Source organism: Ceratotherium simum, chromosome 36 (assembly GCF_057802395.1).
Source record: "Ceratotherium simum simum isolate JZ-2026a chromosome 36, ASM5780239v1, whole genome shotgun sequence".
Lineage (NCBI taxonomy): Eukaryota > Metazoa > Chordata > Mammalia > Perissodactyla > Rhinocerotidae > Ceratotherium > Ceratotherium simum.
In genome coordinates this window covers 1,781,179-1,807,520 of record NC_141935.1, presented here as the reverse complement: position 1 = coordinate 1,807,520, position 26,342 = coordinate 1,781,179, and the positions used below count along the sequence as shown (strand labels likewise).

Sequence of the window (26,342 nt, the reverse complement as noted above, 5' to 3'; positions counted from 1 at the left end):
CTCCTGTCACCAGGACAGCCCTTAGCCTCACACCCCAATTGTCCGGAGCCTGCGACTCCCACAGTGGAGCCTGGCTCCCGGCGCGTGGGGTCTTCTGAGGGGCCCTGGACACTCGGCTCAGAGACAAGGGAAATGAGAAAAGAAGTACGTGAATGACACAAAAACTCTTGCTCCCCGCTTCCTCTGGATCAATTCCACGGTTTGCTACACCACAGGCCCCTATTAGCCGCAAGTCCTCCAAGGGAGAAGCTATTATCGGGGGAGCAGTAAATAAGGGTCCTCAAGAGCCCATTGGGTGAGGAGGTTGTGGGGTAGGGGAGGAGGGTGTGGGGTTCGGGAGGAGGCTGTGGGGTTCGGGAGGAGGGGGCGGGGTACGAGAGGAGGCTATGGGGTATCGGAGGAGGGCATGCGAAGCGCGGAAAGGGGCACTTGCCTGTGCCCTGACCCCACAGCGCCACCTGCTGTTTCCTGGTGCGGCGCACGCGCGCCGGGCGGGCAGGAAGTCTCTTCCTTCCCCGGAGACACCACCGCCCGCGGGTGCCCCTCCCTTCTCTCCGAGCCCTCCGGCTCCTCCCAGCCCTACACCGCCAAGCGGGTGCTTCCCGACTAGCCGCCTCTGGCTACCGCCCTCTGCCTTTAGCCGGTTTCACTCCCAGGAAGTGCGTCGAACCCCTCCTCCCATGGGGCTGCTCTGGAAGATGGGTGGTCTGGAGCTTCATAGCTAGTGTCGGAGAGGCTGGGCGGATGGACTTATGCTGGGTGCCAGAGCCCCGCCGAGCAGCCAGCAGAGGGCAGCCTGTCTCCAATGTTGCGCCCAGAAGGCTCCCATCCTGGCCCTTCCTGTGAGCCCCTCCCAGAGCAGGAGGATGACCCAGCTGTTAGTGGAGCCATCCAGGCACCCGCCCGCCCGTCCGTCCGTCCATCCAGGCATCCATCCATCCATCCATCTGTCCGTCCATCGGTCCATCCGTCCATCCATCCATCCTCATGGGTGTGCAAACCCTTCCCGGAGAACTTCCGGTTGGCCACATCCTGGGAAAGACCTAGAGAAGTTACCAAGATGAGGGAGACCTTGCCCCCCCACCCCCACCCCGGGAACTCACAGCCGGAGCCCACCCTGGTGGGCAGCATTCTCCTCTGAACTACTGCAGCTCTTTGACCTGTTACCTTGCACTTACCTATTCATTGCTCTGCACCATTGATTGGTCTTATATGTGTTTAGGTCCCATTCCCAGAGTAGAGGAGGGGGGTCTCTCAGGCCACTGCTGAACTGGGCATCCAGACCTTATACACACGAGGCTTGTTGTTAAAGCATCTGCTTACTGTTTTGTAAATTCACAGTGTAGGCAGAGAAGCCCAGCCCCAAAACATCACACCCGTGTCCCTAAGATGAAGGACACAGCACCCTCAGATGAACTCATTTACAAAAAGCTCAGCAGTGTCCATGGACTTGGCTGTGGGGGCCTGCCGTAGGACTAAATGTTTGTGTCCCCTCAAATTCATACGTTGAAATCCTAACCCCCAAGTTGATGGGATTAGGAGGTGGGGGTCTCTGGTACCTGATTACATCATGAAGGCAGAGCCCTCATGAATGGGATTAGTGCCCTTATAAAAGAGACGCCAGAGAGCTCCCTCGCCCCTTCCGCCATGTGAGGACGGCAAGAAGACGGCCATCTGAGAACCAGGAAGTGGGCTCTCTCCAGACACTGAATCTGCCAGCACCTTGATGTTGGACATCCAGCCTCCAGAATGGTGAGAAATAAATTTCTGTGGTTTATAGGCTGCTAAGTTCATGGTATTTTGTTATAGCAGCCCAAACTGACTAAGACAAAAATTGGTACTGAGAAGTGGAGGTGCTGCTGGAACAAACACCTAAAAATGTGGAAGTGGCTTTGGAACTGGGTAATGGGTGGAGACTGGCGGGGTTTCAAAATGTCTGCTTGAAAAAGCCTCATTGCTGTGAATGGCCCTTTCAAGGGGGTTCTGGTGAGGGCTCAGAAAGAAGAGAGGAGAGCTGGAGAGAAAGCTTCAGTGGTCCCAGAGAGTACCCGAGCAAACTGGAGCAGAAAGTTGGTAGCAATACACTGAGTAAAGGCCGTTCTGCTGACAGAAATGGGGAACATGTTATTGGAAACCGGACAGAAGGTGATCCTTGTTATCAAATAGCAGAGAACTTGGCTTGGTTGTGTTTTGTGGAAGGTGAACCATGTGAACCATGAAACTGGACGTTCAGCTGAGGAGATCTCTAAGCAAAGTGTGGGAGGTGCAGCTTGGCCCCTCCTGACAGCTTATAGTAAAGTGCGGGAAGGAAGAAATGACTTGAAGATGGAATTGTTAAGCAAAAAGGAAGCAGAACTTAAAAGATTTGGAAAATTCTCAGCCTATTCATATTGCAGAAAAGTGAGAACATGAAGGGTATGGCCGAGCGACCTTCTAATGAGGAGATTAGTGTGGGTCAGCCATCTCAACCAAAGCCTAGGACTATCCCTCAAGACAATGGGAGAATGACCTAGAAGGTGATTCAGAAATCATCAGGGCTGCCACTCCCATCACAGGCCCAGAGTGCAAGGGCTCAGGGGTCATGGCTTCCTCCACCTAGGTTTCAAAGAATGGCACTGCCAGGAGCCACCACAGGGGTGGGGAAACATTGCCACCCCAGCAGGTCCGGAATACAGAGGATTATTCTCACACGTTAAGGTCTAATGGAATTTGTCCCATTAGGTTTGGGACTTCCTTGGGACCTGTTACTCGTTCCTTCTTTCCTATTTCTCCCTTTCAGAATGGGAATATCTATCCTACGCGTGTCCCATGTTGTATTTTGGAAACTCATCGCATGTGTTTTCACAGGTTCTCAGCTGGAGAGGACTTTGGCTCAGGAGAAAGCCTTCCTTGAGTCTCCCCCACATCTGAGGTAGATGACACTGAGAAGAGACTCAGACTTCAAAGTGGATGCTGGAAGTTAATAAGACTTTTGGGGGCCATCAGGATGGAATGAATGTATTTTGCATGGGAAAAGGACATGAATTTGGGGGGCCAGGGGCAAAATGCTATAGATGTCCAATGAATGTCTGTGTCCCCCCAAAATTCATCTGTTGAAACTTAATCCCCAGTGTGATGGTGTCAGGAGGTGGGGCCTTTGGGAGGTGATTGGGCCATGAAGGTGGGGCCCTCGTGACTGAGATTAGTGCCTTTGTAAAAGAGACTCCAGGCAGCTCCCTTGTCCCTTCTGCCATACGAGGACACAGCGAGAAGACGGCCTTCTATGCACCAAGAAGCGGCCCTCACCAGACACCAAATCTGCTGGTGCCTTAACCTTGGCCTTCCAGCCTCCAGAACCGGAGAAATAAATTCCTGTTGTTTATAAGCCCTGCAGCCTATGGTAATCTGTTACAGCAGCCAGAACAGACTGAGACGGGGCTCTAACGGTGCAGGGGGCTAAGCAAGGCCCCTCCACTCCATCCTCTTGGGCAGATGAGAGCCTTCTGGATTTGACACGGAGGTTCCTCTGGCTGTTTCCCTCACTCTGGGGTTTTCCAAGCTGGGAAAAGTTCTGAGCACAGCTTTGGGGTCTTGCTGAGACCCCCAAGTTCCATAGCCCACAGAGTCCATCCCCCGCACCCCCAGACAGGGCAAGGCAATGCGATCTGGTTGGGCAGGTCAGTCCAGGCGGTGCGGTTCAGCTAGCGATACTGGGAAGTAAGCAGCCCTTAGAAAAAGGGGAACAAGGCTTTTATTCCCATGAGAACTCCTACTGACTTGACTGCTCCCATCAAGGTCCCCCGCAGCCCAGGGCAGTGGCAGGGCCCCCACAGACCAGGACCAGACACCAAGTTGTGTTGTAACAGCTTTATTGCCCAGATGAGAAGTCAGCTTGAACACAGCCGTGCCTGCGTGCCTGCAGCCCTTCCAGCCGACAGCTCAGCTCTGTAGTGTCCTCCTGTCAGTCACTGGGAGCAGCGAAGCCTGGCCCCTCCCCCTCCCTCCCACTGCTCCTGGCGGGGGGGGGGGGGGGGGTGCTGGAAGGGATGGGGGTGATGTGGCCAGAGAAGGGTCCCTGGAGAAGGGTGGGTAGAAGGGCAAGGCCCCAGTGGGCAGAAAGTTCCTGAGGACAGGGCACAGAGGGAAGGGGTGTCGGGGTGAAGACGAGGCTGCACGCACCTCCCTCCACATCTGCAGGTCGAGTGGGCGTGGTAAGAACAGAGCACTGGCCTGGGCTGTGCTGGGTGGGGAGGAGCTGCCACCCCAATCTAGGGACCCAGAGTTAGAGGCAGGCCATCTGCTCTCAGATGGGGCCACTGATAAACGGGAGTGTGAACTGGAGGTGTTCCACTAGGGCCTCCATCCAACAGGGAACTAGGTGCCCTGAGAGGTCAGACCACATCCTGACTTTGGGGTTCTCAGAGCCAGGGGTTCCCCTCCCACCCTGAGGGGGAGGACACCAGTTCCCCACAGCCTCAAAGACAAGAGGCCTAGAGAAGCAGGTGCCTCTCTGCAGCCTCACAGGAACTCCCAGAGCTAGGGCTGCTCTCCCCCTGTTCTGAGGGACACCAAGAAGCCCACCTCCTACACAAGGAGGAGAATCTCCGGGATCCAGTGAACCACAGCCTTCCCTCGCCCCACCTCAGTCCTGCTCCCCTCCCCACCAGGCCTGCTGCTGCCCCTCCTCTGGGCTCCAAGACGTGGCTCAGGGTGTGGCCAGTTGATGGTGGACACTCAGCCTAAGAGGCCAAGAACAGAGGTCTGTGGGGCGGGGGGTGGGGACAGGGGCACGGTCCTACCTAGACTAACAACCCTGAGGTCTCCTGCTGGCAGTGGCATCAGCTCCCAAGCAGGGGGAGCTCCTTAGGGAGGTGGGACCTTAGGCAGACCACCCCCAAACTAAAGGGAGCCAGATGCCCAAGTTCGTCATTAGTGATGTGTGGCAGGACTGAGGAAGAGGGAATCCTGCAGGTGGCTGAGGCTGCGGGAAGGGAAGGGCAATGAGAAGCAAGGGAGTGAGCTGGGGGCGGCGGGTGGCATGGCCTCACTCCGAGTGGACCAGCGCCCCAGCTCCTTGCCCAAAGCCGAAGCCCTTGGGTCCGAAGTTTTTAGCATAGCATCCTGCGGGGAGAAGAGAGGGGTGAGGACCATGGCTCCTCCCCAAAGCCACACCTCCTGACCTCCCACTGAAGATACTCCATCCTCTGAGCCTGGCCGGGCCTCTGGGGCAGCAAAGTCCACTAGCACTCCTCACCTCCACACCACCCCAACCCAACAGTGAGGAGGTCCTTGGCTCCACAGTGTACCCACTCCCCCTGCCACTGAGATGTCAGGAGCAGCATTATCTGCTGTGAAAGCACCGGACTAGGAGATAGGAGCCCGGTCTGACCCATCCTGCCCAGATTTGCCCTATGACTCTGGCCAAGTGGCTTCTCCCTCTGGGCTCGTGTAAAATGAAGGGGTCGTATTAGATGCTCTGGAATTGACCCCAAGGCCAGGAATCGGCTTACATTTAGCAAGGGCATAACTACTAACCCCCCTCCCCACCGGAACCCCTGACCCTCACATTCGAAGGGAAGCCACCCACCTTTGCAGTAAATCTCGCCATCCTTGTCAGCCAGGGTGGTTGACTCCAGGCCTTTGCCGCACTTGGCACAGCGGAAGCAGGACTTATGCCAAGACTGGGGAGGGAAGGAAACAGTTAATGCTGCCACCAGAGACTCGGGTGTCCCTGCACCCAGTCCCAGCCCCAGCCCCTTGACAGGACCACATGGATGGGCTCAACACTTCTGCAATCTGCCGAGGGCCAGGCAGTGGAGGGAGCAGGCCAGGGACCACATGCCGCCTCACACCATCTTCAAGGACATGTTGCAATGGCTGGATGGTGAGTGGCACCAGCTGCACCACAAAGGGCAGGCGAGGCGGGGGTCACCACCAAGGCTCCCCGACAGGCAGGGCCAGACAAGGCTTCTCCAGACCCGTCCTGCCTGGGGATCAGCGCTGTGGGCTTCAGACTCGTCCTGGCACTGCCACTGCCCAGCCGCACAGCCTCAGCCACTTCTTCATCTGGGAGACCTCACTGCCTACCCTGCAGATGGACGTGAGAACTGGATATAACCGGATGGTGCCCTTTGTAATTGGGATTCTTCCGCACCAGCCCCACCTCCGAAGTTCCAGAACTGGGTGCCTTGCTTGCCCAGAAGCCATCACCTCTTGAAGAGTGGGGTGGCGGTATCACCCTCACGAGGTAGCTGTGAGGATGCAGTGACTTCAGCAGTGTCACATGCCTGGCACAGGGTGGGCAGAGCGGAGGCCCTGAGTCAACAGGGTCTACTACCACTTTAGAAGGAGAACGGGTGTATGAAGTGCATTGAACTCGGCAGGAAGAGGCCCCAGGACCGTAGTTTCTCCAGGGGCCACAGAAGGCCCTTCGTGGTTCTAAGCGGAGCCTGGAGGCTAACAGCCTGCCAGGGAAGAGCCGGCCCAGGTCTGCACGCGGTGATGGGAGCCGGCACAGACAGCGAGCCGGCCTTCACCAGCAGCAGCTGAGCAGGCTACAGGGCTGACATGTAGACAGCTCTGCGGGAAGGCAGGAGGCAGGCGGATTCGGGCAGGACAAAACAAGGCCTTTTAAGGGCAAAGAGACTCCCTCGGCACAGCCGCCCAGTGCCGGGCTGGAGAATGAAAGGAAACCAGATCCCTCAGATTTCCTGGCCGCCAGACCCTGCACGTGGCTCCTCCTCCTGTGCTTGAGGGATGGTGCTGGAGGGACGGTGGGGTCCAGAGAGCTGAGATGGGGGTCCCAGACCTCGGTCCTCCTCCCAGCGGCCTGTGGCCCTCAGCCATCACCCAGCCTTGGCTTCCTCCTCTGTAAAGCAGGGGCAGCCACCCTGAGCTCTCCAGGCTGGAGAAGGGCTGAATCACATGTAGACCCCCCACCCGCCCATTGCCTAGCCCTTCCTGCAAATAGGCTCCATCCTCTACTCCTTCACACAGCACCTAAACATCCGCCTGCTCCTCCAGATTTCTTTCTTGGCCAAGGTCACAGAGAGGCGAGAGCTTCTCCCAACATTTCCTGCTTGCAGGCAAAATCCTCTCACCCCAACTCCTCAGTAGCACAGCCTTAACTCTAACTCAGACCCTGTCTAGGGAACGGAAATATTGATTCTTAGTGATTTTTTATTTTTATTTTTATTTATTTTTTTTTTTTTAAGATTTTATTTATTTATTTTCCCCCCAAAGCCCCAGTAGATAGCTGTATGTCATAGCTGCACATCCTTCTAGCTGCTGCATGTGGGACTCGGCCCCAGCATGGCCGGAGAAGCGGTGCGTCGGCGCACACCCGGGATCCGAACCCGGGCCGCCAGCAGCGGAGCGCACGCACTTAACCGCTAAGCCACTGGGCCGGCCCAACTTAGTGATTTTTTATAATTTTCTATTCTCACAGGGAGACACAGAAGGAAAAACATCAACTTGATATTAATAATATCGCTGTTTTCATATCATTTCATCAATGGCAAGGGTCTTCATTCTGGCCTCACAACAATCCCACAAAGTAAACAATAACAACAGCAATGGCAACAGCGGCTGGCCTCTGCTAAGCACACAGCGGGCAGCGCGCGGGGCTCCGTGTGCATTCTCGCAGTCAATCTTCAATTCAACCTTGCTCCTCAGGGATCCCCAATGCTCCCTGCATTTACAGATGCAGACCTGAGGCTTCGGAACGTTAAGTGAATTGCCCAAGGTCGCACAACTAGTAAACGGCAAAACTAGGCTTCAAACCAGGTTGTCTAGGGTCCCAGGTCTAAATCATCATGTGAGGACTGTGGTCAGCTGTGGAAGTGGGTTCAAAGAGGCTTAACGGCCCCAAGTACAGCTAACTGCAGGAAGAACCAGCGCTTTGGAGTCAGGCGGGCCTGGGCCGACTCCTCGCCGGCCACTTCCTCGCTGGAAGATCCGGGCAGACTGTGTAGCGCTCTGGCTCTCGGCTTCTTCATCTGTAAGATGGGGCCACAGCACCGATCCCCACCCTGACTGTGAAGGTTGAACAAAGAGCCTGCTCTGGTCCAGACATGGCCACCAGTTAGCTCCCCAGGCAACCCCCAGGGCCGCCCCTCAAGGTCCAAACGCCTTAAGCTGAGACGGAAGGTCTCAGCTTGCGTCTTGAAAGCTGAGCCCAGCTGAGGCGGGTTCCAGGCCCAGCTGTCTCATCAGCTTGCTGTGTGAGCTTGGCCAAGTCCCCCCTCTACCCTGGGCCTCCTGTGAAGATCCAGAACCCTCTCTGGCCATATATCATGAAGATGCCTTTTCTGTGACTCTGAACTAGTCCGAGACTGCAGATCCCTGGGCCTCCTCCACCGCAGCCTTCCTGCGGCTGTGATCCTCCTGTGGGACAGGGGCTCGCCACACTGACTCTTACAGCCCTTTGGTGAGTCGGGGGCCACATGCATGGCGGTTAGAAATAGTTGCATGAGCCCCCCAGGAGGCTCCAATAGGCCCCAAGCCTTGGAAGTCTCTGCCCTGGGGGATGTGAATAGGTTTCCAGGAGTGCACATCCTATGCAACAGAATGTATGTGGAATTTTGGGGGCTTAGTAACATTTGGGGGATCAAAAATCCTTTTGAAAATCTGATGAAAGTTATGGACCCTCTTCCCAGAAAAAGACATGTTCCCACAAAGCTGCATATAATTTTAGGGGGCTTGTGGGCCCTCTGAAATCTGTTCAGGCACCCTTAGAGGTCTGTAGCCCCCAATTCTAGACACAGATTGATCTTTGCAACTCCCTATGAATTGCCCATGGGCATTTAATCATCAGTTCCATCAATGCTGGGGCTGTCATGCTCATGAGCGATTTGGGCGCCTTGGAGACTGGGAGGCTCAGGGACAAAGGGTTCCTCCTTCCTGGCAGGCTTCTGAAATGAAGGGAGGGAGTTAACGGCAGGGCTCAGGCTCCCCTGAGCAGAGCGAGGGTCAGATCTGCCACGTTCTGGAACCCCCATTCCAAGAAGGTCTCTGCCAGCCTGTCTCCCTCCCCTCTCCCCACTATGCCCAGTGGCCGCCTTACCTTCCCAGCACCAATCACCTTCTCTGCAGCATAGACGGCCTGGGTGCATCGGGGGCAGCGCTCAGAACCGCCAACCTTCTGGGCAAACTTGGAGGCGTTGGGGTTGGTGGTGGGCCTGTGGCCAGGGGCCCTGTGTGGGGAAGGACATGAGGCGGAATGACTTACACTGGGAAACACAGGTGGGGTGGGCACTGCGTGGCCAGTCACAAGGCTAGGGCCACCAGGGCCTCTAGGGTCATCTCCCATTCTTCAGAGGGACAAACCAAGGCTCAGCCCAGTGCTATTTTCATTGAAACATCACACTTCTCTCAGCACCTAGTTAAAACGCTGTAACCATGTAACACCTCCTTTGCTAAGGACAGCCCTCCTTTGCCCCCGTTCCTGCAGCCTGTCTGTTACCAGATTCTTTCCAGGGAGAAATCTGCTGACAAGTCATTCTTACCGGGGCAGTGCCCTCGGCTGAAATGTGGTAACTCATCGTCATTTCCGTCCACCCCCCAAGGCCCAGGAGCTGGCCAGGCTGACCGCCAACACCACTGGTTACAGCAGGAGAGTGGGTGCTGGGGACCTGGTGACACCCTGTAGCATTTTCAAGGGGAACGACTTCCCCTCAGCAGAGGTGAGAGATGCTGAGAGGGAGCTGGTGCGGTGGTGCTGCTTCTGAGTTCTGGTCCAGCTCAGACGCTGGGGCTGTGGGAGCCCCAGCCAGTCACTGAGCCCGCGCTGGGCTTTCTCATCGATGAAGAGAGGAGGTTGGACCAGTAATTCTCAGGGCCCCTCCCAGCTCTGACACAGATAAAACCCTAGGCTGCACGCTCCAGATAGGGAGGAGCCCGTGTTGTCCCCACTGGACCCCAGCTCCTCGGCTGGCCTGACACCAAGTGGGTGCTCTAGGACCACCTTTGAAATCAGGGTTTTCTGAGCCTTCCTCCGCTCAGCCCAAAGTGGTGGAAATGTGTCCACCGTCGGAGGGGAGGAGAGAACTCGGGGGTGCGGGGGGCTGTGTACTCACTCCTCCTGCTTGATGCCCAGGGACTCCCCCTTGTCGGTGCTCAGCGTGCCGGCGCCCTGCCCGTAGCCGTAGCCCTTGGGCCCATACTTCTTGCCGTAGCAGGACTTGCAGTAGATCTCCTCACCGTGCACCGCCACGGTGGTGCTGTCCAGATTCTTCTTACAGACCACTGAGGAGAGAAGTCAGGATGGCGACTCAGTGCTGGGCGGGTGGCTGGCTCCCTGCAAGCCCCCTGTAGCCGAGGCTCGCGGGGCACTGTGCATGTATACCATCCCGGTCTTTCAGGAGCAGCCTGGAAGGGGAGGTCAGGATGGCCACTGAGCTGGGAGGAGAGAGGGAGGGGACCTGTGCGGCCCAGCTCTAGGAACACTGGTAGAACCACCTCCCCCGGAGACGCTGGTGGCAGCCTCAGTCCCCCGCACCCTCGTACCTCCGCTGGCTGCAGTGCACCCCCGGGGTTCATCAGAGGCAACAGCCTAGGCTGACCCCAAGCTTTGACTCTGCCCTTGACAAAGAGACCACGTGTCCCAGCAGAACAGGAGAAAAAAGAAAGGAAGGAAGAAGGGCGGGGTGTTCCTGCCTCCAGCAATGGGATCCAGAAGGAACCATCTGTGTGTGCTCAGGGGGCAGGGATGCAGGTGAAGTGATGCCCCCAGAAGAGAAAAAAGTCTAATATTATGAAGCGCCCAGCATGGTGGGCTTTGAAGAGAGATATAGTCATGCTAACCACAACAACAGGATTGAAAATTTCTACTCTCAGAAATCACTTTGCCACAGGAGGAAGCGAGATCAGACTCTGGGAGGAACTTCCTGACAACTGGGTAAGACAGCCTGGAATGGGATGAGCTGGAAAGCCTGTGGCCTCGTCTGTGCTCCCGTCTATGTCAGAGGGGAGCTGTGCCAGCTCTCCAGAGTGGGACTGTCTGGAGCCAGGGGTCATGAAGAGTCACCTTCCCAGAGTGAGGCCCCGGCTCTCTCCGTCTTCTGCTGTGTGACCCTGGACAAGGAATTGCTCCTTTCCAGCCTCTGTGTCCTCACCTGTCAATGCAGATACTAATGTCTCCCCCAAAAGGTGGTTGTGAGAACCGAGATGCTACGTGAGAAGTTCTGAGCGCACACCTGGCACACGACAGGCTCATCATAAGTGCTGGCTGCTCTTGTTAGCATTGCGTAGTCAGCACCACAGAAAGACGGTGGGGGAGGCTCCAAAGATCACATGATTCCAACCCCCAACTGCTTCTCTCAAGAGACTCAACCTCACCCTGTTTCCGTAGGTCCTGTCCTACAACAATAACTTGGTTCTAGGATACTCCTTAAATCCTGGGACTCCATGGCCCAAATGCGACATATCCTCCCGCACGTCCCGCTGAAGATGGAACCCAGGGAACAGCTGGAGAAGCCCGCCTCTCCCCCTCCAAGAAGGCTCTCAGCTCAGCTCCTTGAACTGGCCATCCTCTGGCCTTTTAAGGGCCAGCTCCTCTCTCACCCGGAGCCCCAGGTTGAAGACTTCAGACTAAATATGGACCCTCCTGTCCTGCCCCAAGATCCCCACCTCATTCCAGCACTGGGCAGCCCAAACATGGAGCTCCGTGCGGCCTCCCCTGGGGCTTGGCTCCCGGGAAGGAGGGAGAGAGAGCAATAGGCCAAGGGCTGGGACATTCCCTTCTAGGGTGGGCAGCAGAGAGCTGGCCGGGAATTGCTTCCTGCAAGACCCAAGTTGAACTGGGAATTCGGAGACCACAGGGAGGACAGAAAGTGGACACGAGAGCAGTGGGGGCAACAGAGGTCTCTTGACGGACCTCCAGCAGCAGACCCAGGAGCCCAGCCTGAGGAGATACCAGGCCTACAAGCCCGCACCCCCCAGGGGGCTCCCCGCCAAGCTGACAGGGCCCTGATGTCCAGGAACGACGTTGGAAGCTCCCTGTTGGTCTCTGCTCTGCTTTGCTTCTCCCACAGGCCCGGTCTGCCCACTGTGGCCCACCTTCCACCTTACCCTGGCCTCTGCCCCTCCACCTCCGTCTAGGTGACCCAGGCGGCCCCTTGGAGGCTCCACCAAGACTCAACGAGGGGAATTTTGAATGAAAGCCTAAATAAATGTCACTAAATCGTGTTAAGCCAGGAAAAAAGACCTAGTCATGGGTTAGTTATTGCATCTGTTGCACAAATGTACTTCCAGATGCTCCCTGGCTCGGTGAGGCCTGTGATGCCGTTTGACAATACTGGGAAAGGCAGCCCCAGGTGAAAGGTCGGAGCCCCCTCACCCCACCCCAAGACAGAGATGGATTCTCTCTGCTTCTGGAAGGAAAACCACAGCCACGACGTTCAAGCTCACAGAATTGGCCAGAAGCCGGGCAGGGAGACCCAGCCCCTGACTTCCAGACCAGGTTCTTTTCTGCCAGCCCACCATCCTTTTCGGGGAGGCCAAGTGTGTGGGACCCGGAGGGTGAAACGGACAGTGAACCTCAGCCTGCAGGTAAGGGGACGCTAGTGTCAGAGGGCAAGCAGGGCTTGCTCTGCTCTTGGGTTCTGGGGAGCAGCCCAGTTTCAAGGGGTTGGGCCAGGGCTGGCTGCTCACCCAACCTGCCCCAGGAGAGAGGTGGTTACAGCTCAGAGCCAGGCTCATAGCCTTGGGGTAGGCCCCCAGCCACAAAGCCGAGCTCTCCTGCCTGCTAATGGGAACTGGCTGCCCTGCTGAGACCACGGGGCATACTGCGGGCCCTCTCTGTCCCCGTCCCGGGTCAAAGGCCACTCTCCCTGACTGTTACCTCATCCTGTCTCCCTTCCTCCTGTCTGTCCTGGGTCTTCAGGAAAGGGAACGTAGGTGCCACGCAGAGTCAAATCCAGAGCCAAGGACCTGAATGGTCAGAGGAACTTCTTTTGGGGACTCGCTCAGGCCTGGTCAGCAAAGGACTATGGCCCTTAATGCAATCCAGGCCCAAACCCTGCCGCCTCTCTCTTCCTTAGGAGAAAGTCCTTTGATTCTGAAGGTCATTCTGAGTCTTGGATTCAAGCTGCACACCTACCACCCCTTCACTGAGAGAGAGAAGTGACCCTCCTTCCATTCACGAACATCCTCATCAACAACCTGCCACGTGCTTGCTGTGCTCCAGGCTCTGGGAACAGACAGGGTACGGAGAGGCCCCGGACCTCTTTGAGCTTCATGCCCAGGGACCACACAGCCCGGAGAGACGTGAGGCTGTTCCCTATGGCTGTGAGTGTCACAGCGCCCCTCCCAGCCCTGCTCCCAGCCTGACCTCCCACAACTGTTTCTAATCCTCAGCACCCCCCACTCCCTGGCCCAGGCTGCTCCCTTCTCCCAACGCCACCCCCTGAATTCCTGACTTCCCTCCACTGCCTGACTGGCAGCCACTCCTCTACAAGCAGGGCTGTGGGCAGGCAGCCTCTTGGCCACAGCTGGCCACCTTTAGCAGTGATTACACAACATTCAAGAGCAAATTGCTGCCTAGACCCTCTTCCTGGCCAGAGCCAAGTCCTCTCGTTCCCTCTGAAAAAATAAACAGCTTGGAATTCCTAAGTGCAGGGAGCTGTAGATAACAAGATGCTGCTGTTCACGGCCTCCTCTGCAGGCTGGAGGCCAGCGAGGCTCCACTAGAGTTCATTCACTCCCCATTCACGGACGCAGCCCTCGGGTGTCACTCGGCCAGCCAGGCAGGGTGCAGGCCCTGCTGCCCGGTGCGGGGTGGCTTCTGGCTGGTGGCCCAGCTGCAAGAGGAGAGCTGGTGAGCACCCAATGAGCAGGGGGCCCTTGGCCCATCTGGATACTGCTCTGGATCACAAGTCACCCAGGAACAAATCCACCACAGATCTCCCAACTTCGCTTCCTGTGATGCAGGGTAGATGGGACCCCATTCCGCGGACCGCCCAGATGGGCTAGGACTTCAGCCCTATGTGAGGTCTCCTTTGCGTGACCCCATCTTGCTTGCAGATCCCCCAGCACCATATGTGTGCGTCTGTGTGTGTGTGTGTGTATGCGCGTGTGTGTCTGGGGCAGTGTCTCTCATTTACTGAACACTCACAATTTGCTTTAAGGGCTTTGTTTTCCAAGCTCCTTTCATTTTAATGCTCACGACAACCCCCTGAGGTGAGTTTATCGTCTCCCCTGGAATCGTGAGAAAACTCGATCAGAGGGAAACTGAGTAACGTGCCCATCATCGCACAGATAATCAACACTGAGTTCAGACTCAGACCCTCACTGACCAGCTCTGAAACCTGGGGCTTAACGGAGACATTCCACTGCCCCCACTCTGCCAGCCTCAAGGAAAACACGTCTTGCTATGGTTGCCTCTTCTCCTACCCAGACCCTCTGCTCTGATCACGATGAACCGAACCATCTAGGAACCTGCGGGAGGCTCCCCCAGTCAGCACTTCCTGGGCACTCTGAAATCATCATGGGCCCAGGCACCAGCCCGCACAGCATCCTGGAGTCAGGATCCCTGGCCCCCTAACGTCCCGGCTGCTTGGTGTCTGTTGCTTGGTTTCCAGCTCACCCAGGCTTGAGATGGACAAGTCTTGCTCTGGGTTATTGGGAGCTGATGTCAAAGAGCTTGTCACTCTTTTTCCTCTTATCCAGGCTGCTGGAGTAGGAAGGGGAAGTGAGAGGGTGAGCGGCCAGCCCAGGACTGGGGAGGAAGGGAGAGCCTTCCTCCAGACTCAGCTTCCCCACAAGGTTGCAGCCTCTGCTGCCTTGTCACAGGGACAATTCAGGTCCAAGGGCTGGTGAAACTTTGGGCTAAGAGTGTCTTTGTCTTAAATGATGGGATTGTGGCAGGGAGAGAAAGACAAGAAAGTGGAGTGGAAAGTTTTCCTACCCAAGTCTTTACAGCCTGGCTCTCAGCCCGAGTGCCCGCCACCCCCACCAGCTCTGGCCAGTCCATCCCCTTAGAAAGCAGCTTCTGGGCGGAACAAAGAGGCCCTTAAGTGTCTCCCTCTCCGGCTGAGCTTCAGCCAAATGTCAAGCTGTTTACATCCCGTGGGACCAGTTCCCTGAGGGTGGGGGTGTTGACAGGCTGGCCTGCAGGGGCGGGCCCCCAGCCCCAGTCCCCACGGCGACAGCGGTCCAGCCACACTCACTGCACAGGAAGCAGGACTTGTGGAAGCTGCTGCCTTCACACTGAACCTCTTCGGCAAAGTAAACCGTCTTCTGGCACACCCCACATTTCTTGCCTCCTCCCCAGTTCGGCATCCTGAAACTGGACACAGAAATGGGAATTAACTTTACAGGGAGGTGGAAACACAGACTGCCCACGACAGAGAAGCCACAGGCAGAGGCTGAGAAGGACACAGGCCAGGAGGCAGGGCCACAGTGGAGGCTGCGGGTCCTGGCAGGCCGCACTCCCCGCTGGCTCCACGTACTTCTCAAACTGCTCCTCGCGGAGTCACAGATACTCCCTTAGCAGCGGCTGTGTTTCAGGCCTGTGCTAGGTGCTCTAAAGGATACAAATCAGCGTAAGAAACAGGCTCCACGAAGGAGGCCATAGTCGCAATACAAATGAACCATCTACCACTGCAGGCATCAACACGAACGAATCACACAGATTCAGAAGAAGCAGATAAACCAGAATTCACAGAACAGAAATCACTTGTGTGAGCTTCACAAACAGGCAAAATTCGTACTGTCAAGGGATAAACACATGGGTGGAACAGTTATAAAGACAGACAAGGGGATGATCATCACTAACTATTGTCTTAGATTTGTTACCTCTGAGGGGGGCAAAGGAGCGGGATTGGGGGGGCCTCCGGGGGACTGCCAAGGCACGGGCAGTGTTCTTTTTCTTAACTTGGGTGGTCGTCACATTTTGTAATTATTCTTTGAACTATGCACGTAGGTTTTATATGCTCTTTGGTGTGTAAGATAGCTCACCAAAAAGAATTTTTTTTAAAGCAGGAGGCAGACACACAGGGCTTAGTTCCTAGGCTTTAGAGTCCATCAGAATCAGGCGGGGGCTTCTCCAAAATCAGATTTACCAGCGCCGACGAATAATGGCCTGTGAGGATGAGGTACAGGAATCTGAACTTTTAATAAGCATCCTTAGCAGGAGGCCTGATACCAACTTTGAGATGCTCTGGGTACTGGTTCCGAGCTGCAGTCCTGATGCAGACAGGTCAGGTCCAATCCTGATCCTGCCCCTCGCTGGCTGTGTGTACCCTGGCAAGGTAGTCGGTCTTTCTAAACCTTGATTTCTGCATTAAAATGCCACTTCATAGATTATTTCTGGGTATTAAATGAGATACAGAGAGTCAATGACACAGCACAGGGTCTGGCCTACAGTGAGTGTTCAATAATGATTTTTTTGTGTGTGTGTGAGGAAGATCAGCCCTGAGCTAACATCCACGCCAATACTCTTTTTACTGAGGAAGACTGGCCCTTGGCTAACAACTGGGCCCATCTTCCTCCACTTTATATGGGACGCAGCCACAGCATGGCCTGACAAGTGGCACGTAGGTGTGCGCCTGGGATCCAAACTGGCGGAGCGCGTGCACTTAACCACTACGCCACGGGGCCGGCCCCAATAATGATTTTTTAAGAAACGATGAAATCTGGCCATTTGTGACAAAAAGGATGGACCTTTAGCGCATTATGCTAAGCAAAATAAGTCAGAGGGAGAAGGTCAAATACCGTATGATCTCACTCATAAGCAGAAGATAAAAACAACAACAAACAAACACATAGAGACAGAGATTGGATTGGTGGCTCCCAGAGGGGAAGGGGGGAGGGAGGAGGGCGAAAGGGGTGATTAGGCACATGTGTGTGGTGATGGATTGTAATTAGTCTTTGGGTGGTGAACATGATGTAATCTGCACAGAAATCAAAATATAATGATGTACACCTGAAATTTATATAATATAAACCAATGTTACCGCAATAAAAAAAATAATAATGATTCTTAACACAGAAGCCCAAGACTGCAGGAGAGGCTGTGCTGCGGGGCAGGGCCTGACTCCCCAGAGAGTGGCACAGGGGGTGAATCCACAAGACTTGGAGAGCAGAGAAAGCCATCAGCTGATGGATCTGCTTCTCTCCTTCCATTTCAATCTGTCACTCAGCAGACGTGATTCAGTGTGTGCAGGGAAGGGGTCCTGTGGACAGGTGACGTATGGGAGTACATGATGGGGCTGAGGTGGCCAGGATGCGGCGAGTAAAGGAGGATGCAGCGTGCTAGGAAATGAAGGGGCAGGGGCCAGAGGGGTTTGTTGCCTCAGGAGAAAGCTCGCCAGGACACATGTCATGGAAACGTTGGAAACAGGGACGTGGATCCAGAGCCCACTCCGTGGGTACTGTGGCTTGTGCCGGGAGCTCGGGAGCCAGTGCCGAGGACAGGGGAGCCGGGCCTCCACTGCTGGAGAGCTTCGCATCTGAGGGTGGACACGGACCTCAGCCTAAGAAGAGGCTCCAGGCTGCGTTCATAATGGAGTCCCCATGGGCTACGCAGCACCTGGCAGACAGGTGTTCGTACAGGTGTTCATACAGGTGCTCAATAAACAGCTGAGGAAGGAACAAAGGGTACCCTACACTGAAAGCCACGGTGGGGTGTGCTCTCCACAGCCGTGTGCCTCACGGAGCCCGGGACCCCGCAGAGGCGCTCAGTGAACGTGTGCAGGCTGATACGCAGGGCTTAAGGTGCAAAGTGGTGTTGGGCATGCCAGCGGGAATATCACTGAGATCTGGGTGTGTGCATCAGCAAGGTTTTGTCAGAGTGGAGGGGACAGACACTTTCACTCCCTCTGCTCTGTCCTCCCGTATCCTAAGAGCTGGGGTTCCCTCTGGCCCCACCCTGGTCCCTCTCTCTCTCAACCTCTTCGGTGCCATTGCACCTACTATCCCCTCATGCCAAGGACTTCCGTATACCTCTCGCCCTGACCTCTCCTCCGAGCCAGGCTCCTGTCCAGTTTCAGGGTAGCATCTCCACCTGGATGGGCCAGAAGCACCTCAGTGTCAACGTGGGTGACCTGAACACATCACCTTCTTTCCCAAACTTGTTCTTTTCCAGACTTTTCCACTTTTGCTCGTGGTACCACAGCCATTCTCTCCCAAACCCTAGCATGAGATGAGCTGTCCCCCTCCCTTAGCTGCACCCACTCTGCTCCCCTTCATCTACTCACCCCCAAACCATGCACCACACTCTCCTCTCTGATTCTCTCTCCACCACCCTAACCCAGCCTAACCACCGCTCACCCTCACCCGGCCAACCCACACCAGGCTACAGCCACCTTTCTCTTGGTAGCTACCCCAATTTCAGCCATGGCATGTGGCCTGGACCTGACCTGATCAGCCCAGGGCTCAGGGGTGGGCCAGCTACACACATCCCAGTGAGATAGAAGAAGGGAGTTCTGGGGGCTCTGGCAAAGAAATGTCCCCATCTTGTGAGAGAGCTTCCTGGAAGCAAGCCCCTGGTGCAAGGAGAGGGGAACAAGCGGCTCTGGGGGCGTTGTCCCAAGGGGGCAGGCCGTTGAGGAGGAAGCTGACAGCAGGGAAGACAGAACTGAATCTGTGGTGACATCATTGAGCCACCATTCAGCCAGACCTTCAGTTCCTCTATCTCTGAATTTTCCAGTTAAACAAACCAACAAATTTGCTTTACTGTTGAAGCCAGTTACTTTACAAGCCAACGCATCCCCAGAGAGACAACAGTTATAGCCACACTGCTTCTGAAACTCCTTCCTAATCCACCCCCCACCACTGCCAGATTTTTTGTGGCGACTTCTGCTCAGAGACCATCAGGGACCCCTGCTGCCTGAGAACAACCAAACCCTCCCCTTGAGATGCTCACAGCATGGCCTCCACTAACTCTTGCAGGTCCGTCTCCTGCCCCTGCACCTCACACGATCGAGGTCGGTGATGTAAGCGCCATGTTCCACCGCGGAGCCCAGAGCACGACCCGGCGTGCAGGAAGGGCTCGGTCAGGGCCTGTGCACAGAGCCGGGAGGCTGTGCCGGGCGAAGAGCTGGAGCCGGGCCCGCGGTCCTCCCCGGCGTGGGTCTAGCGGGGCCGTTGGCCGCTGCATCCTCAGGCTCACGCACACACTGATGCACCCCGCAGGTAGGGCTTCTCTAGCTGCACGTGACTCTGCCTTCCCCAGATAATAACCCACAGGCCTGAGCTCCCAGGTCCCTGGGGCCAGCCCCACCCCCGCCTCTGATGCCCCTCAGTTCTTTCAGCCCCTTCTGCCCTGAAGACTCCAGGGGCTAGCCACTCTGTTGAGCAAGAGCTCAGGGCTGCACGTCCAGCTACATGAAGGACGGTTCGAGAAGAATAGCAATACATAGTGTGTGACCGTCTGCCTAGCCATCAACGGTTTCCTCTCCTTCCTTGTCACAGACCCCAACTCTCTTCAGGCAGCCACCACTCCACTGAGTGCCTTGTGGGTGCTCCCAACCCCAGCTCTGGGGACAGAGCCTGGTCACCTGAGCCCCCATGGTGACCCCATTCCCCTGCGGGGGCTGCTTCAGGGACAGGCCGTGGGATGCAAGGGGAGCTCTGCTGGGGAAGCTTCTGGAAAATGTGCTCGTTCATGTGGAGCCACACAGGTTCTCTTCTGCCTCTGAAAGGTGCCCAGACGTGACACCCAGAACCCCTGTAGCCAAGGCACCCACTGACAGACCGCCGGTGACCGCGTGCCTACACAGACGTGTTGACATGCATCATCCACTTCATCCTCGCCTGGAGGTGGGCAACACGCCCACTTGACAGCCAAGGAATCAAGGCTCAGAGAGGTTAGGCAACTCTCCAGCAGTCACTGGGCTGGAAGAGACAGACGGGGATCCCAGTGCAGGTCCAGCCGTTTCTGAGCCCTCTGTCACCCTGCGCCATGCCATCCCCCACCACAGTTAAGAGTGCCTGCACCCAGTGGACATCCTGGACCCCGATGCACGGCCCTCTCCTCCCCTTCCCACCCCCTGACCCAGCTGGGGACAAGCTCCACGCCCCTAGGAATACCGCTCAGGGGTGAACGTTCCCACACGGCTGGGTTCAGAGCCAGTTCCAAGCCATGTTTTGTCCCCAGACACAAAGGCCCTTTTCCCTGTGAGGGAGACCCACAGCTCCACACAGCCTCCCTTGTTCTCCCTGGCTCTGTGTCAGGGGCCCACATCCAGCAGGGCCCCCAGGGAAACAGGAACATGGATGGAGGATGGGCCAAACCCAAGGGCCTGCCAGTGAAGAAAACCTGCGGAGATGCCTCTCGGCTGGGCCCTCCTCCAAGCGGGGCCACTGGGTTGGGGGTCTCCCTTCAGGAGCCAGTGGAGGGACAAGGGCTCGAGCACCTTGGGGTGAAAAGCAAAGACGGTGTCCACTGCCAGGAAGGGCCCCCCAGGCAGCCCCTGTGGATGGGCCCCCCCTCCTCCGCCCAGGGGACCCTGCCTGGGGGATGTCTCAGCTGGAGGGAGCCCAGCCACCTCCTTCCCCCAAGGGGAGGGGAGCGCTCTTCAGTCTCCCTCCCTCGGCCCAGCGGCTTCTCAACAGCCAAATCCCCCTGTCTGTCAGGAGGCTGAACTGCCTTAAAAGGAAACCTGTTTCTCAGTTTCTGGAGTGCCCAGAGGGACACCTGGCTCCTTCTCACTGGCCTACCCAGTTCTGGGGACAGAAGCCCTGCAGGGACTGGGAAGAAGGAAGTTCCCCAGGTGAGAGTTCAGGGGGTACAGTCCAGTGGAAAGGAAATGGGGTCTGGATTCATCCCTTCCTCGTGGGAGGATCTCAGGCAAGTTACTTTCCTCTCGGAGCTTCAACCTGCTCGTCTTGAAACGGGACCATCTACTGACTCCCTGAAATCCTCGTGTGAGGACGAGATGAGAATGTACGGGAGCGACACACAGTACTGGTGTCCTGTACGTGCTCGTTCCTCTGATGACCATGAACAGGACCAGCCCAGGCCAGCTTTAACTAGATGTGGGGCCAGATGTCCTCTCCTTCCACATCTGGAAGGAGCCAGGCTTGAGAAGCAACATGCCAAATAAGGATCAGGAATTCCTGACTTGTCTGTCAGCCCAGGGAATGAGTTTGGGACAAGTGCCTTGCCCTTCTTTGGGGTTAGGTTCCCCTGGCCACCTGGGAACCAAGCAGAGCCTTGTGTCTGGATGCCAGGCTCTCTGGGAGCTGATAAGAAGCAATGCTGTCCTCTGTAACCACATCATCCACCTCTGGGTCTGCGCGGGTTCCCTTCAGAGATACGTTCCCATTGGGAGCTGCCGCCTGTTCCGGTGTGTCCTACCTCACTATGTTGATAATCTCAACAGGGAATAGGGCTTGAATTTTCTGCTGCATGGTTGGAAATATCTGGTCAGCTATTTACCTGAAATACCAGGATTCCTTAGGCCTGGCTGGAAGCTAGAAGCCAAGGATTGGCCTCTTCTGATAAGCAACTAGCTTGAGTCTGCTGCCCACACCTTCCTCTCTGGTTGTCCCATTAAGAGCTGTATCCAGATCCTCAAACTTGAGAGTAGAGATTCAAGATGGCGGCTCACACAGCAGCAGAGAAAGGAGCAGACACAGAGCACAGACTCTCATGTTCACAATCCCATGAAAGTGGGGATGGGGTAACGGGTTCAAGTCTAAGGAACCGTCTCAGAGATGTACAGTCCTTAACTGCTAGCCACCAGTGCCTGAAGGACAGCCTCCTCTCATCAACCATTGACCTGATGAACCATTCCACGCCTTTATTTCTCCCATGGAAAAACCCTATCTCTCCCTTTCCAAAACCTCTTCTTCCCTAGGGCCAAAGAGCAACTTCTGGGCACAGGACTCAAGTCCCCACCCACTTGGTCTGGTGGAGACCTCTCAGGTGTTCGTCTGGTTGGAAATGCGCAGCTCCCATTACCTGAGCTCTGTGGTATCTGGCCAGGTACAGGGGAGCTGTCATCCTTTCCAACCCCACAGCTCAGTCCCTCCCCCACGCTCCCACGTCAGGAGAACAGCCAAGGAGGGAGAGGGAAGGAGGGGGCCCCCGCTGGCCAAGATTCAGGGCCTACGTCTTGGAGGTGACACCTGAAGGCCCAGGAAACAGACCTCCCCTGATGGTAATGGTCACTGGCAGGGGGATGAATGGCCAATATAGAGATGCCAACTCGGCCTCAGCCTCACATGTCCCACCACACGACTTCTTCAGAACCCTGCACACGACTCACGTCTCTAAGAAGCTAACCAGCCTCACAGCTGTGATCACTCCAGGCCCCAAGGTACCCCAGAACTTGACCGGCATTCCAGCTCTCTCTCTCTCTCTGTGGTGTGAGCTTCTCTTTTCAAATGCACACCCGTGGCGCAGTGGAATTGTGAGCCGACAAGGGCGGGGCTGTGTCTTCCTTCCTTGCCTGTCCCTATGCCTTCCAAGACACAGCTCTCCCCCTCCCCCCAATCGGAGCTGAGAGACCTGAAGGTCAACAAAGGTAGAAATGGGGGTCTACGACTTATTTTAAGTATTTCAAAACTATTCCACGCAGTCCTATGTTATAGGGTCTCTCAGACTCATCAAGAGATCAAGTTTCTTTGCTTTTATCTGGAATGATGTCAATTTAGAGTGGCAACAAGTGCTTGTCCCAGGCTGACAGGTCTGAACGACTTTCCTTTGATGAATTTTTAAAACAAATTAGCACTCAGACCCTGTAAAAACACACTGTTTACAGCTGACATTTCGGGGAGCCCCACCCCACGCCACCCCTGCATACAGGATGCAGGGCACGCAGGAGATGGGAGACAAGGGCCTGGTGGCCTGGCCCTGGGCCGGGCCTGAACTAATGCGAACTTTCTCTTTCTTCCTCCTGGGTCACTGCTGAGGAGTCAGGCGCTGCCTTCTGGCCTCGGGAAGCAGTGGAAATGCCAGAGTCTGGAACCTCGAGCCGCCTGGGATTTACACACTTGACCATACATGGGAATTGCCCCTGCTGACGTCAGGCGAATTCCTGGGCCGCTGCGTAGTGCAGCCGCGTCAGTACCACAGAAATTCCTGCCAACCGAAACCGCAGGGAAGCCGCCTGTCAGCACGCAGGACCCCCTCCCTGCCCCTCCACCCGCGGCTCTGCTGTGCGTGTGCCTGTGTGTGTGCGTGTGTGTGTCTTTTTCTCAAGCAGGCTCTTTTCCAGGCTTCTTCTCTCCCCTGTAAACCTGGCCCGGAAATTCAAACACCACAGACCTGGTGAAAGCATACCCACCGGGTCTGGGGCTGACTTCCAGGGGTGCCCCCTCCTCCCTGGCCATGCAGCAGAGTGAACACCTAGAGGTCTGAGTTCTAACCCAGACTCCATCCACGTTCACACTGGCAAAGCCATATCGTCCTTAGTCTATAAGCCGCTGTCAAGCGCTCTATGAAGTTCATGTGTTTCACAAGTGGCTGACACTTCCTTAGTGAGTTGATCTAGAAATAGGAAATGTAGGGGAGCAAAGAAAAACGGTGACACAGTGACCGGGCGTGGGTGTTGGAGGGAGTCTGCCTGTGTTTCAGTGGCAGCTCAGTACTGACCAGCTGCAATCCTGAGCAAGTTACGACCACCTCCGTGCCTCAGTTTCTTCATCTGCAACACAGGGTCCGTGCCCACCTCATGGGTTGTCCACGATGACACTCATGAGGAATTAGGCCAGTCCCTGGTGCACAGCAGGTGCAGGTGTCTGCTTACTAGTATCTTAAGGAAAGGTCAACTCAAACACTTGCCAGGACACCCAAATAATGGCAACGGTTGACTTGGAAGAAAAGGTCCTTTTATTCTTACTAGTCCCTCTTGGACCTCAAAATGTTTAACGCCTGACTCTTCAGTCCTCAAGCAAGCCAACTTTTCACCATAATCCAGGCTTACCTAAACAGTTCAAACTTCAGCAGCCCATCAGAAAAGCCTTCCGCATCTGCTTTCCCCACCAGGAGACTCCCAGTGAATAAAAACTCTGCCTTTTCCCCTCACCTGCTCCTCAGTGCCACCACACAGAAACACTGGCCAATAGCCACTTGAAGGGTTTATGAGTACCCAGGAGGGCAGCTCAGCGAAAAGCCCATTCCTACCCTTTCATTCAGCAGATATTTACTGACTGCAAACCAAGAGTCAGCACTACACTCCCAGCTGCAACTCTGGCCCAGTGAGGACGCTGGCCCCAGAGGCCGATGTCGGCAATGAGAAAAGAAAACACCTGGGCCAGGAAGGACCATGCAAGGGCAGCCCGGGGCAAAGGCCGTGGCCCTCCTGTTGTCACATTTATCACAGTCCAGTGCAGGGAAGGTGGGCCTGCTCTGCAGTTTCTTTCCTGCATCCTCCCCAGACCCTCTACACCAAGCAGTGCCCTGACCCTTGGCCCACACCACACCCTCTGCGGACAAACTTCCTTCCCTGTCCGACTGTCCCCCGCCCTGGACATCCTCCCTGAGGCAGGGCTCATTCCCTGGGAGCCTGTGAGCAGCACAAGACTGGATTCAGGGAGGGGCAGCCGAGGGCTGGGGACAGTCTCTCTGCAAGAGGTGGCCCTGGCTCCTGGGCTGGAGCCCGGCTGGAGGATCAGGAGGCTGCAGTTGAGCGAGAGCCACTGAAGCTCAGCACTCCCGCCCCAAATGCCCCTGGGAGGAAGGCCCCCTGCACTGAGACGACAGAGGGACCCAGCACCTGCATCCCCCGTGCTTCTCGTGGGGAGAGGGGACGTGGGAGAAGACAGTAACTGAGTCCCCTGCTCCAGGGCTGTGCAGCACCGTCCCAAAGTGCCGTCCCCAAAGGGCACCAAGCAAAGTCACTCGTCCCAGGTCACGGGTGTGAAGCAGCAAACCCAACCATCAGGACTCAGTCCACCTTCCCCACACCCGCCCACCAAGATCCCAGCCACCTCCTTGTGTTGCCCTTCCCACCAGAGCCTAGTGGATGTCCTCGGCCCACTGTGACAGGACCCCAGCAGAGCCCTCTGTGCAGGGGAGCGCCTGCCCATTCATTCACCCCCCAGAGCAGGGGTGGGTGGCTGGAGCCCAGGCCTCTAGGGAAGGGCCTGACCTCTTGCTCCTGGCTGACCCCATCCTGAGGAGGTGACAGCAGCACGGGGACCAGGAGCTGCAGAATACGCCCAGGCCTGTGAGAGTAAATACAACTCCAGCCTCAGAGCTGCTTGCTGGGGAACACACTGTCACTTGCTTTAAATGTGCTCGATACCAGCCCTTTTCCTGCTCTCCCGCCTTCAAGGGCTGAGGCCATAAAACACTCACTGCGGGATCTTGCAGGCTTCCTAATGGTCTCCACCAGCACCGAGACTCGGGGTGGGGGAGTGAAACGCTGCACCTTCCATCTCGTTCTCTCGCACACCTGCGCTTGGGGCACAGATGCCCCAGGCCGGCCATGAAGCCAGATGTCCCCGCCCCCCGCGGGCACGTGCTCCCGGAGCAGGAGGGTGAGGGCGGGGTGGCACGGGTGCCCTCATCCCCCCGCCGTACAATGAGCGTCAGTGGCGCGCAGAATCGCTGATTGTTCTGCGGCCAGAACTGCCGGCGGTGCGGGGAGCGGGGCGCCGGGTTGGGGCACGCGGGGACCTTTGTGTCCGGAAGCCCCGGGCGGGGAGGGACCCAGCGCCTCCTAGAAGGAGCAGCGCCGCCCTGGCTAACCGCGGCCATCGCTCCAGCTCCTCGGCCCACTGCAGGCCCCCGGCCGCGCTACTTTTCCTTCCAACTTTCCTCGCGACCGACGGGGCCGCGGAGGGGGAAAGACCAGGGGGCGCTCGGTGCGTGCAGCGCGCGGGCGGGGACCGCGCGACCCCCGGGCGCACTCGCTCACCTGGCGGCTAGGTCACCTGGTGGCGGGCTCGGCCGGGCGGGCAGCTCTCTCCAGGCGGTGGCTGGGTGCGCCCGGCCTGCGCGCCGTTTTGTTCCGCTCCGGGAGGCGTGTCCCGGCCACGCCAACCAGCGGGCTTTGCACACTGCACTACCAGGCTGATGTCACGGAGCGAAGCCCCGGGGCGGCCCCCCCAAGACCCGGGGCGGCCCGCATGGCGCGAGCAGGAGACGCTGGCTCCAGCGTCCCCGCGCACCTACTGTGCGCCGTTGCGTGTGCGCGCTGTGTACACCCACTGTGTGTCCCCGCGGACCCACTGTGAGACGGCTGTTTGTGACCCACTGGGCCGCCGTTGCGTGCTCCCGCAGTGTGTGACCACAGTGTGCCCACTGTGTGTCCCACTGTGTGCCATGGCGTCAAAAACATCTTGCACATGCCCATAACCTCTCAGGGTTTTTCTGTCAGCCAGATGGGAGAGCGGAGATGTGATCTGAGAGATCAGATCCCTGATAATCTTGCACCCCAAAAGAAAGGGGGGTCTCACATTTGCATGTC

General features: G+C 56.7%; 1 protein-coding gene across 1 annotated transcript; it reads right to left on the bottom strand.

The window, feature by feature from the left end:
- Positions 1-3,813: 3,813 nt before the first annotated feature.
- CSRP1 (cysteine and glycine rich protein 1) lies at positions 3,814-25,892 on the bottom strand. Its single transcript, XM_014794126.2, has 6 exons — positions 25,791-25,892; positions 15,147-15,265; positions 10,056-10,224; positions 9,044-9,173; positions 5,567-5,660; positions 3,814-5,100 (listed from the first exon to the last, which is right to left on the bottom strand). The coding sequence occupies exons 2-6, from the start codon at positions 15,256-15,258 to the stop codon at positions 5,024-5,026; spliced, it is 582 nt and encodes a 193-aa protein (XP_014649612.1). The 5' UTR covers positions 15,259-15,265; positions 25,791-25,892; the 3' UTR covers positions 3,814-5,023.
- Positions 25,893-26,342: the final 450 nt, after the last annotated feature.

Bases quoted from the DNA above. Each gene is read 5' to 3' on its own strand.
- CSRP1 (XM_014794126.2), bottom strand. From the start codon at position 15,258: ATGCCGAACTGGGGAGGAGGCAAGAAATGTGGGGTGTGCCAGAAGACG. The intron at 10,225-15,146 runs GTGAGTGTGGCT...TTCTCTCCTCAG, and splicing joins CAAGTCCTGCTTCCTGTGCA to TGGTCTGTAAGAAGAATCTG. The intron at 9,174-10,055 runs GTGAGTACACAG...TTCCCCACACAG, and splicing joins CTGGGCATCAAGCAGGAGGA to GGCCCCTGGCCACAGGCCCA.